The sequence below is a fragment of the Falco rusticolus genome, chromosome 1 (assembly GCF_015220075.1).
Source record: "Falco rusticolus isolate bFalRus1 chromosome 1, bFalRus1.pri, whole genome shotgun sequence".
Lineage (NCBI taxonomy): Eukaryota > Metazoa > Chordata > Aves > Falconiformes > Falconidae > Falco > Falco rusticolus.
In genome coordinates, this window is record NC_051187.1 from 106,598,254 (window position 1) to 106,611,225 (window position 12,972).

The 12,972-nt window shown below is 40.7% G+C and overlaps 1 protein-coding gene across 3 annotated transcripts in view; it reads left to right on the top strand.

Moving 5' to 3' along the window:
• Window positions 1–1,815: 1,815 nt before the first annotated feature.
• The window catches only part of USP53 (ubiquitin specific peptidase 53), a 40,561-nt gene continuing 29,404 nt past the window's right edge, over window positions 1,816–12,972 (top strand). For all 3 annotated transcript variants that reach the window (XM_037394395.1, XM_037394409.1, XM_037394401.1), the window contains exons 1-2: window positions 1,816–1,904; window positions 10,947–11,619. In XM_037394395.1, coding sequence (XP_037250292.1) covers window positions 11,476–11,619 — 144 coding nt within the window. In that variant the 5' untranslated portion in view covers window positions 1,816–1,904; window positions 10,947–11,475. The remainder of the gene's footprint in view (window positions 1,905–10,946; window positions 11,620–12,972) is intronic.

The following is a 12,972-nucleotide window of genomic DNA, read 5'->3' on the forward strand; positions in this document are numbered from 1 at the left end:
AAATCTAGGAAACTTTTCAGACAACAAGAGGCAAACAAATACGGTATCTGTTAAAACATTTAAAAATATATACATGTCAATTACTGGCCATGTCATCTGAAAGTCTCAAGAAAAAACACTTTACACAGACCTTGTATTAATTAACTTCAACTTGTGAATATGACCACCCAAATCACTGAAAAGTGTGGTCACATATATATATATATCTATATGTATACACACACACATATACATATAACAGAATCCTGGAAAATTTAATGAAAATATTCCCAAAGAATTTATGAAATAAAAAGTTGGCCACTTGATGAAAAATGTTGGAGAGTGAAACGGAGAAAACTGTCATTTTCAGTGGGCTTCTTTCACTGACAATATTAACAGAAGAAACACTACCAAAAATTGATCTGATCAAAATGTACTAATATTGACTTTTTAATGAAAATGGATACTAGAGGAACAAAAGCATAGTATTTAAATAAGGCAGGGAAGTAATTTGATGCAGTGACTTGTGTTCCACACAGTCAATTCTGGAGTGAAATGGTACTGCCATCTGGATGAGCTAAAGGAGATGCTGGAAGGGAACCTCACAGGGAAATTATTTAGATTGTTATTGCAGAACACGCTGTTGGAAAAGTGAACATGCTTTTATACACATCAGCACTTTTCCAATCCTTAGGGACCATAAGAAAGGCAACGGGAAGAGAAGGGATACAAAAAGTTGTATTCAGCAGCATGTGCTAAGGCTGGTAATACTTAACCTTGTATTGTGTTGGGTGTGGTAATACTTAAAAGTATCATTGTTTACCTAGAAATGAAATGTGTTAATGAAATCTACAGGCTTATTCAGGGAGATGACAACAGTGAAATATAGAAGGTACTTGAGCAACTAGAAATGCTAGTATTCATCCACCTGTAATTCCTTCTGCACGTAACGAAAGGAAACACTCCTCCCTCTCCAAAATAACAGAGCAGATAAAATTTTAGGGAATACGGCTTTGGAGCAATGACCCTCAGGCAGGTGATAGATAGTGTAGGATCCTCGTAGGCAACATGGCACTTCAACACCATGCAACTCTGGGATGTACGTATGCTTGTCCGGGATCTGGCTTGGGAGCTGCCCAGGCTCCACAAGCCACCCACGTCCCTGGGCTATGGCATGGGCACCTTCAGTAAAGACAATGTGCGTATCCTGAGGTGAGCACTAGAAAACGATTGCTGGAAAAGCAACGGCTGCCTCGTTCGTTTTAAGGGGCTATTAACTCAAAAACCCAGCGGCTTGGAACAGCCCAAGCAGAGCCTCCCTGGGCCGCGACCAGGCGGCTTCGCGAGCTGCTCCCGGTTACCTCAGGTGCAGCTACAGCGGTTTTGACACTGGGGACAACCGCGTCCTCAACAAGGGGTAGAACAGGGAGGAAGGGGGAGGTTGCGGCAGCCCCTTACCTTGCCGCGGCTCCCCCAGCCCACAGCCCTCGGCCGCGGCCCCTCGGCCGCCTCAGGGGGGGTAACGCCGCCGGACCCTCGCGCGCGGGCCCTCCCGCGCACCCACTGCGCCTGCGCGACCCGAGCGGCCCGGCCCGCGCGCGGCGGGCGGCGGCACCGCGATTGGCCCGGCCCCTCCGACCGCTCCCCCCGCCCACTCCTGCCGGAGCCGGGCGCGCGCGGGAAGATCCGGGCTCCCCGGCGGGGAGACGCGCGACCCCGCTGCCGCGGCCGCCACACCGCGCAGGCGCGCCGCCGGGGCGGGAGAGGGAGGGGGGAGCGCGAGAGGCCGCCCCGCAGCGCCGGGCTCAGGGAGGGGAGCGGGGAGGAGCGGGAGGTGCCGTAAGGCGGGGCCGGGCCCGGGCCCAGAGTCGCCGCCGGGAGGGGGCGAGAGAGGAGCTGTGTGCTGCGGCCGCCGGCCACCGGCGGTGAGTCGGGGGTCGGGCAGGGTCGCGTCCCTGCTGAGGCGGCGGCCCTGGCGGCAAGCCGGGGCCCTACGGCGGGCAAAGGGTAGCGGGGGGTCCGCCTCTCCGCCCCCGCGGGACGTGGCGAGGGGAGGCCGGGACCCGCCGGCGGCGGTGTGGGGAACGCCGCGGGCCGTTCACCTGCTGGTGGGCGGGGGGGTCCCGCCGTGCGGGGAGGGGCGGGCGGGCGCCCACCGTCGCCTGCTGAGGGCGCCGCGCTGAGGCGGCGCGCGGCGCCCACCCGCGGAGGGGCCCGCGCGGCGCGGGGTGAGAGCGGGTCGGGGCCGGCGGCTGCGGGCAGCGGGCAGCGGGGCTGTGGGGTGGGCTACCCGGGGCGCGGGCACCGCCGCCGTGCGGAGCTGGGGCCAGCTCCTGCGTTAAGAGCCGGGAGGTGAAGTTAATGTTTAACGTGGTAGTCACATGCCCATCAGCGAGTTCGTCTGGAGCGTTTTCAAAGACTGTTTGGAACAGGAAATGCCGGTACAGGTAGGATGGAGCTGTCTGAAATTTAATCAGTTTACAGTATTTGGAGGCTGTGTTTGTTCTTTGCTGTGTTCGTAGAGGTGGAGTTTGAGGCACGTCGGTAGCTGTATGCAAAGCATCAGTTTAGCACCCGAGCCGCCGTTTAACTTTGTCCCATGCTTAGATTTTAATTGCAAATATTTTAAAATTAGCTTTTCGGAGGAAATGGCTTGTTCTCTCGACAGCTGTTTTTGCCTTCCCCAAATAAGCTTGGGTTTTACGTATCTCTACTTAATGCTTTATTTTGCGCACGCAAAAAAGCCCCCTCTCGGTTTACTTTGAAGCTACTAGGATTATTTTCGGAGCAAAAACTTAAATCATGTGAATAGTATTGTGCCTGACCAGTGATGCGGTATCCCCTTTCCCCTCAAGGCAGTGGAACTGAGTATTATTAACTGCTCTGTTCTTGTAGAATGGAAGGGTGATTTCAGGCATCAAAATAGTGAGAGCACGTGTTATAATCTGAATATAAACTAGCCTCATCAGATGATACGTAACCGTTTCTTCCTTTAACAAATTGTTGCAAAGTGAGATGTAGTTACTGGTTTGTTTTCTTAAATATCAGATTACTTGTGGAAAAAAGTACTCCTGGACCAGTGGGGTGTTTGCAATGAAAACACCTAAGATATGCACTTGACTGTCATATCAAAGCCTGATAGTGCAGAATTGCTTTCAGTCGTACAGTGTGCATGATGTACTACTAACAGAATTGTTTGGGTGAGAGACCCATAGGACTTTGAGGTCAGAGTATTAGCTCTATCACGTGTTGCGTTGCTTGCAGAGATCTTGGTAGCAACCCTTTGTTGTTTTTCCTTGTTTAATGCCTCTTGGTAGAGTAAAAGAGTTTAGTCACGCAAGAGGCACAGTGATGAGAATGAAAACTTTGAAAGCAGAGACAAGTTGGGGTTGGGGCAAGGTTAAATGATTATGGGTTAAGGCTGTAACGGAGATGGACTGGACCAGAATTTTAGACATATGAACCGAGTGAAATGTTTGTGGATAGGTTTGTACTGATCTGTTTGTGAAGAAATATGTGAAGTGTAATGATTCAGATCATTCTTTTTTGTGGGTGGGCTTGAAGATGATGCACCTATTGGCATTCCTTGTAACTCAATTATGTAGTTTTTCCTGGTGACTTAAGAAATCGGAAAGCTTTTGGGGGAAGGAAGAGCACTTGGTATTTTGCACTTCTGTTAATGATCAAAACCATCTACACAGAAAACTGAAAGGCGAGATTACAGTTTGGTCAGGCGGTTAATCTGGGATAAAAAGGCAAGTGTGAGAATTATCATTGCAAAGACACCTTCTATCTTTTTTTTGTTAAAGAAAGAGTATGTGGTAATCTTGGAACATACCATTCTGTAAAGGAGTAGGAAGATGGAGAAACAAAAATCTGCTCTGTAGTTTCTGTGCGATGATTCACTGTAAATGCTGGCCCATGTCATGGGTTCGGAATTTGTTTTCTTTAAGATCTTTTACTTGGAGTTCCCATTGTAGCTATTTCTAAAGTTGGTTTCTTGTTGCAACAGCCCGGAGATGCCGAGCTTGTGAACCTGTTGTTTTGGTTTTGATGCAAACAGGAAAGTTTTTATTGGAACAGCTTAAAGAAAAAATTGTATACTTATACAAAAGCCATCTGGGACAGCATCTATGCTTCTGCCGCTCCCATCTTGAAAGGATACAGGGAAGTATGACATGCAGGAGCGGCAGTTCGGTGTATGAGGGACAGCTAAATGGATAAGGACTGGAGAAGAGAAAATAGATGAAAAAGATTGGGTTTAAAATCTTCAGAGAATGGTTGTAAGAATTTCTGGAAGATACAACCATCAAACACCCCTTTTATCTCCTGGGCACTTCTTGAGTCAGTGACTGAAGGCAGAAAGAATGTGTCAGACCAATAACACTGGCTGGTATACTTGCAGATGGCCCACAAAATCAAGGCTAATAGTGGTTGCTGGGGATGGGATTTTTGTTTTGTTTTGTCTTAGTGTTACATGTGTTGCAAGTGCTATTAATGCAGGGTTGTTTGGGGTTTTTTTCTCTATTTGATATTTCAAATAGTGAGAATTTGCATTCTCATAAACCTATTTCTTTCACAGCTTTTGAATTGTATAGTATTATTTTCAAAGACAAAGACTGGTGACTATTAAAAGCATTAGGTGTATCTTACGGCAACTGAGAGCTGTTGACATAACACAGTTCGACATTGTGGTGAAGGTGGAAGGGGACAGTTTGAGCCAGGACCAAAAAATATGAGTCAGCCTAGTTGAGGTGAATGTAAGAGTTTGTTCGTTTCAAATTTTTGTCTTTTACTACAATTTTTTAAGCAGCTTCATTGCTGGTGTGGTTTTTTTGGTGGGTTTTTTTTTCCCCAAACATGGCGGGGAAATGATTGCAACCTCCAATATTGTCTCAGGACAAATCAGATCTTTGTTTTGTTGGCAATTTTTGTCAAATTTTAAATGACAGGCTTTTGAGCTGTGGAGAACACTGAAATTCTCACAGTTGCAAGTTGTTGAAATTTTGATGGATTTCATCCTGTTGAGGAGGAGAAAGTAAGCACAGTCCTAATAATGTTGGCTAACTGCAGAAAGCTCTAGTGGTTTCCCATCATAAGTTTATTCCCTTGCAGTAAATTTAATCACTTTTTCTTCCAAATTTTTGTTGTCTTGTATCTGAATTCCTAAGTTGTATATCAGTTCAGAAATCAATTTACCAGAGTTCTCAGACCACTGGGTGAGTTGCCAGGCTCAGCACAGAGGCATGTACTGCCAGCAGAAGCTAAAAGCTCTGTGGCTTCAAAGTAACCTTAGTGTTGGGCATGAGCCATTAGTCATTTATGCAGCACACTGAGAGTAGTTGCAAAATGAAGTTGTGAAGATGTAAATAACAATTCTTCAGCCAAATTTCAGAGACAGTCAACAGCTTCTGAACCCATTGGCAGGTTTCCACCCAATGTGACAGAAGGGATAGAAGTCTTATAGATGATGATGTATGTACAAAGTGCATGAAAACATGCAGCTGGCTGGAAGAGAGAGACCTTGTAAGAAGACGCAAGGAGCAGAGTTGGCATATGCCCCATCTAGGGAGAAAACTGTGAGAGAAGTCAGCTGTAAGACATAACAGTACAGGGAGCCAGGCATTGCTAGTTCCAGTATTCACAGAACCAACTGTTTATCTCATCTGTTTTATCTAAATGGATTTCAAAGATGCCTAAACCCACATGTGCTCGTAGAAAGTGATTTTGTTTAGGTAAAATAGTAACTGCACTGATTTCTAAGCTTAGTTACTTTTTACATTGATTGAAAAGACTGTGCCAGCTGCAGTTACTTACAGGCTAGGGTATACCAACAAAATGGGTGATAGTCAGCAAAAGGGCATGTTAGTGTTATTGGTTGTTCTGGAACTTATAAAGGCAAGTGCCAGAAACTTGTGACAGGTATATATTTTGCCCTGCAGGGCTGCACAACTGAGGCTAGTCAGGTGCTTGAGGAGGTCGTTGATGACTGAAATTGGTCAAGTTGAGTTAACTTAGGCTGGTAAATAGATGTTGGTTTCAGAGTTCATAGCCCTTGTTTAGAGTCTTTAATTGAGAACAGTCATCCAAAATTGATCCCTTTAGTCTGAAGGGCAAGAATATTTCTTTAAATCTCAGCTGCTGAAAATCATACGTAGCTTGTCAGTAACACTGTGTGAAATAGCTGTCTTGCTGAAAGAATGCACCTACTGAAGATTCTACGGTTCAGTGACCTATGATCTATCTTCAGTCACCCACACCTTTGTCAAGTCAAAAACTTAACAAAGAGATGGTAAACCCCAGTGGCTAATAAATGCTGCAGTGCTCTATGCAACACTGGCTTACCACAGACATGTAGTTCCTAATTATAGACCTATACAGTATTGAATTTAGGTTGAGGGAGTTGCTGGTCTGAGTCCCAGTTATCTAAAAGCTTCACCAAACATTATGGGAGGTGGAGGGAGTCAAGGCTGGTCAGCAGCATCTGGTTTATGGAACAATTACAATGAGGGTAGCCTTGTCAGCAGAGCAGTACTCTTGGGGGGTGGTCCAAAGCCAGAAGAATTTGCCGTGGAAAGAGCACGTGCCTCAGTGTCTTCCACAATAGCTTTCTTTGATCTTAGCTTTTTTCTTCTTTATTTATTCTTTTCTTAAACCTCAAACTTTGAGATAATATCAATCTCAAAACAAGATGCTACTATCAACTTTCCTTAGGGAGAGTCTTTGATGACAAATGGGTGACAGAAGTTAATCCCATTGCTTATGGCACCATTGGAAGGCTCGTCTACAGTGCCCCTCTTATTAGTGAATAAGCAGCTATGCATCATAGTATTTGATATAAATTATTAGTGGAGGAAGATAGGGTGGTGGAACTTTCTACTCCAGGCTAGGACTTAATAGTCACATTGGCCAGAGAACTGTGTACTAAGATCTTATTATTTCACAGCTACTGGTTGTTCCTGGGGTTGACTGTGACTGTTTTTGGGGAGAAAGAGTAGTTATTAAGGGACTAGAGCGCATGTTTGGTGCAGAGTTCTAGTTTAGAAGTACAGAGGGATCTTTTAAATGGAATACCTTCCTGATATGCCTTTCTTGTTTGTTCTTAAACATTTGACACATTTAATTGCTGTGGGGGAGTATGTTTGGTGCAACATAGGCAGTTTAAAGAATGCATTTATAGAAAGAGTAATTTGAGAAGGTTGCATGAAAATATTTTTAAGTAGTCACCTCTGATCTTTCTAATTTTGTATTTAAATTTTCAGGAAAAGATACTAATGTGGGTAGTTAATAGAGGCCATATGCATATAATATCACAGTGCTTTGGAAAATGAGTATCCGGTTCGCGTACAAAAACTGTACAATAAATGTGTACTGCAGTTTTAGAATAAGATTGTGTAAACTTACCTGGTGTGATAGTTGAAATTGTTTGTATTCACAGCTTTGTGGATGTAGAATTAAACAGCAAGCATCTTAATGTAATGTGACAGCAACATAGAGCTAATCCAGAACCACTTTTTGTTGACTTCTTGAGGTGAATTATTGTAACTTTTCTAAAACACAGCCCCACAGCTAAATGCGTAGTGCATGGGATTTTTCTTCTAGGGCATCCCTGAAATGCAAGGCGAAATGACTTTCTGGAATTTCTGAGTGAAAGAAAGCTCTTTGTCTGAAATTGTTCTGGAAGAACTCTTGTTTCCAAAACAGCATATGTGTTTCTTAGCAGTTAAAATACAGAATAAGTAATAACTGAGATTCTGTCACCGCCCCGACCCCCACCTCACCATGCCCATGCATAAATCTGTTGTTCCGAAACATAGGGAAATTGTGCTTGAAAGTATGATAAGAAACAAATATAAAAGTTGATGAAATCTCTTCTACCCTTGTGACTGACTTATATTAAGTCACAAGGTTGAAAATTAGAGCTTCAGAGGTAAAATTTTTCTGAATGTTCTATGATTTTTGTCTGTTGGTCTTAGCAAAAGTTTCCTAAATTTAACATGACTTTGTGTCTACCATTACATTTCATATGAGGAAATAACTTCATTATGAAGCAAAGATTCAACTTTTCTCTTTTTTTTTGGGCTGGAAATTAATCTGAACTGTTCTTGTCTATCCTTGGATGTCTCTAAATAACCAGCTGCAGTCCATCCTCACATTTGAATATGAGATCTGTTTGCAAATGAAATTTAGATACCGGAAACTTGTCTCTTCTCAGTAACTTCTGTATTTTATCATTGGCATACAGTCTACCTTACTTTTTATCTGTTCCCTCCCTTATTTTGGCTGCTGCATGCTGAGCAATCTTTCCACTGAAGTGCAGACAGCAGGGGCCTGTCTAGCTGGATCACCATTGTTAGTGGGGTACCACTGTGTGAGCAGTTTCAGAGGTGAGAGGTGTAGTGTATTCAGTAGGGAGTTTATTTTAGGTTGGGAGACCCTGATCGCAAGCCTGGTGCTTCTGGGTCAGAACTGTATCGATCCTGTTGCTCCTGCCTACTCAAAGGTAGGAACGCAACGGACATCCCAAACAAATAGGCTTTACACCTTTCCGGTTAACGCAGGCCATCTGTACAGCTCCCAATCCAGTCTCTTTCCTGGATTTTCCATCTTCAGCGTACCCAGTTTGATATTGCTGATTACCAAAAATAGTTCATCTTAACTACAGTTTTGTCTTCTGAGACAGCAGCAGGAGAGTGGAAAAAACTATACATAATTCTCCATATGGGAATTTATATAAAGAATTACAAACTCAAGTAGTCTCAAGAAGCTTCTCTGGTATGTCAAGGAGCACGCTCTTTTTGTGCAGAAATGTATTAGGACAGTTTTCCAGTATGGATATAGAAATATTAAATCAAAAATCAGTGCAAAGTATTTGATGGTTGAAGGACTTGAATGTAAGATTCTTCTGGGGTTTTTTAATTTATTTTTTAAATTCATAGTTATAACTTTATTTTTAGGAATTAAAGGTTATGGTCCCCTATGATAGCAGGAGACCTTGGGCCAAATGATGCTTCATATTACTAAGTGCTTTTGATGTGCGTTACTGGCTTCTTGAAAATCTATGTATATGTATTTTTAATAAACAGCTATACACCTTAGATTTTTTTCCCCTTGATTCCTCTTTATTCATCTTTACTGTAGTAATTCATTATTTTCTACTTATGTACTATACTGAAACTTTCTAATGAAAACACCTGTTAAAAATATTTCATTTCCTTTAATTGATCTGTACAGATCAAGTGATCACTCTGCATACTGATTCAGAGAATCTTTAATCCTTTTTCTGTGTTAATCTTTGTTTTACTCTTGCCTTCACGTCTGGCCCTGTTTTCTTAGAGTTCGGTCCTTTGTAGAACAGCTGTTATGCCACTGAGCACTTTGACTTCTACGTGGAAAAAAGAAATAAATTTAACTTGCTACTCCTTTTAATTAATTAAAGGTTCTAATAGATCTTAAACTGTATGAACTTCCAGTTACTTGCTGCATCTCCCCACCCCCCTTTCTAGGTTTAATGAAGTGAACATAAAGAAAACAAAATTATCACATGGTAGATACTCTGTCAAGGTCAGTTTCCAGTTAGATTTTGGAGTCCTTGCTCAGTGCTGTCAGAAATCACACTATTTGCAGTATTATTAAATCAAATTACTTATGGTTGAGGTACAATAACATTGGTAAACAAAAAGCCATCTCATTATGCATGGGACAAAAGGGACTTTTGGTTAGGTTCCAGTTGTGGTTTTTGTACTACAAGCAAGTACTGATATTTCTTTTAAAGGGGTGCAAGACTTCTTGCAGCTATTTTTGAAAGTGGTGTGATTTGTTTCTCTGGTATCACAGCTGTACAATAGTAAGAGTTGTAGAACTGTGTGTTGGGAATGTGGTGCTGGTTGTTCTTCCAATTAAACAGCATTCTAACTACAAAAGGTATTTTCATTTTTTAATGCTGCTTGTCAATCTTGACAGGCTGGCGCAGTGGAAAAAACAGTGGTGAGAAGGCTGCAAGGTTTGAAGTATACTGGTACATCTTTAGTATCTCACATGCTTGTAAAACCTAAGGTGCCTTGGTTGAGGCCCGTGTTTCACCTTTTTTTTTTTTTTTTTTTCTTAAATATGCAGCCTTAATTGCTTTGGTTTAAGTTTATTCTCTTCTGTGCAGTTATTTCAGATGTTTATGTGGGTGATGTGGTAATGCCAAACTGATTGAATTACCTATTGTTATGAGATGGACACTGCATGTGGTGATGGGCTGGATGACGAGTCATTTAACCTTAAATATATACCTTCAGCAATGAGAGAAACAACTCTTGTTGTTGGAATTTGAAAATCTTGGAATCTGTTATTGGAGCAGCTACCAGAATGTTCTTGCTCTGCTATTAGCTGTGTTTTTCTGGATGCTTTAAGAATGCAGCAAGGTTAATGACATATTTATGTAGTGTTTGCTGGGTAGTACAAAATGTTGAAAGCTGAGTACTAGCTGAGAATCCATCTATAACATTCTAGTAATACAGAAATATATATCAGTTCATGTGATTTGGTAGAGTATTGAAATCAAAACCATCTTAGGCTTTCAAGTGTTGAATAAATTTATTTTTTTTTCTTGGTGCACTTACTAGACTTTGGAAGTCAAAGGCAGAATATCTCATGTGTTTATATGGTCTCTTTACAAGCTGTTGCATATCGTTTGCAGAACCTTTACAGTAATTTTATTGTGATCTTTAGAGGTTTGTTAGAAATATCTAATAAATATCAATTCAAAGATATTTGATTATGACAGATAAAGAATTTAATTTTTTTGCCTTAAAAACAACTCTTAGGTGGCAATTGTTTCTTCTCCTCTTCTTCCCTGGTTATTGCATATACCTTTAGGTTAAGAGATTGTTTTGGCCATGATCTCTTTTCTCATTTAGAAGATCTTTAATGTTTTGGAAAATTCTGGTTTTATTTTTTCTGTTCTTTTCCTATTTCAGATTCCCTGGGAAGAGAATGAAATAAACATGGAGTCATCTAAACTGGAATATATTTCATGGGTCAATGTTAAAAAGAAGACAGAATGAAATGAGAGAACAGGAGTATAACGCCTGTCAAGAACTTTCCATTTTTGTGATATAAACTTCTTATAATACAACCAATGACTTTATTGATATCCCTGAAAGGGAAGTCAGTTCCTGTGCAACTTGCTTAATAAGAACTTTTATTCTAATAACTGTTAACATGTTTTAACTTTAACTGGACACCTTTTATTTTATTTCTTAATCTAAAGTCTGAGAGTTAAAAACTTTGTATAGCTGTGTTTTAACTGAGAGACTGATCCTCATAGATGGCTGACAGTTGCTGGTGGAAAATGGACTTAAATCTGTGAATGGTTACTGTTGCACAGTGTTGAACGGAATGCCATGACTTCAGAGCAGTTCTCTTAGGACCTTCTTCTTTGCCTTGCACCCATCATATCCTTAAATATTTAGGCGTAAATATTACAATTATAAAGTCTAAAAAATAATGGCATGGGTGAAATTCTTAAGAAAACCTGGGGGTAACCTTGGAAAAGTTTATCAGCCCGGAAGTATACTGTCCCTGGCCCCTACAAAAGGCTTGTTAAATGAACCAGGACAAAACAGCTGCTTTCTCAATAGTGCTGTTCAGGTAAGAAATAAATTGATTTATTAAACAATTCTGGGTTTGTAGCAGCTTAGATGGTCATAGGGAAAGTTCTTTTGACAATGCTGTTTTTATCATTTGTATTGCAGTATGTGTATTCTACAGAAAAATACAGCACTTTTTTTCAATGGTCTTAAATTGAGTTTTCAGTTAAACTTCTTAATGATTCCAAGTAAGACAGAATAGCATGTCTTTTTGGAATGGACTTCCCTTAAAAAAATATATTTAAAAAAAAAAAGTGGCAATTGTAGGAAAAGACAACTGTGTGGAAGTAATTTTATTTAGCATTTAATTTTAAGGAATTAGAGAGTATTAAATATTTCATTTTGCAGAAGACCATGGCTTTTTATTTTATGTGCATCAAGAATATCAGAAAAACTTTCCTTTTGTATTTAGAAACTTATGACTCATAACTTTAAACCTTGCTGCTTGAATTTTAAAACTGTTTCAATCAAACAGCAGTTACATTACTTGGCAAAATTTACAAGACAGTTTTTAATGTGGAGCAACCAGTACTTGTGGCTTATTAGAAGATGCACATACAGTTGAAAGCTATGATTCTAATCTTAGGAAAGATCTTTGGAATTAGAGTGGGAGATATACTTCATACCAAAGAAATATGACTTAGATTTCTTTTTACTGTTTATATGCATACATATTGCCGACCAATTTCTTACATGTTTTAATCTACGCACTGTTCTGTTTTGACGTGATCGCCAATTGAAAAAATGTTGGCTCTTTAAATCTGTTAAGTATAGTTTAATAGTACAGTGACATTAGCATGATAACAAAATTGAGCTTTTACAAGCCTGCTTAATATAGGGAATCTACTTAATTTTGAGACAGAGCAGTGCTAGCCTTTCCACATTGTCTGCAAGTCAGAATATCAGGCACAGTTTTGTTTATACTACAGTTTTTTAAATCTAGAAATCCAAAGCAGCAGCAAATTTCTAGGCTGTGCAAATAAAGAGCAGAATAATATATTTTTCGTAATGATTAGATTTTGGACTTGATTGTTCTCAAAGTGTGCAGAATTATTTACCAAATTGGCAGAGGGCTTAATAGATGCATAGACTTCCTAAAAAACTAAGTCTTAAAAATTGTATGGTTTAAAACATACATAGGAGAAAGGTCGATGTGGTGTGTATGGTAGCTAAATATGTTTAAAATAAAATGTACAATAGATCTAGTAGAATGAGTTTGCTGTTTTCCGTTCAATGGGAACAGTATGACCTATATTCTTTTACATTTTTGCTATTTTCCCTTAGGCTGCCCTAAAATTAAACACCAAGTATTTTTTAGTTATAGGTTCCTGACAGTCCTACTACTTCAGAACCT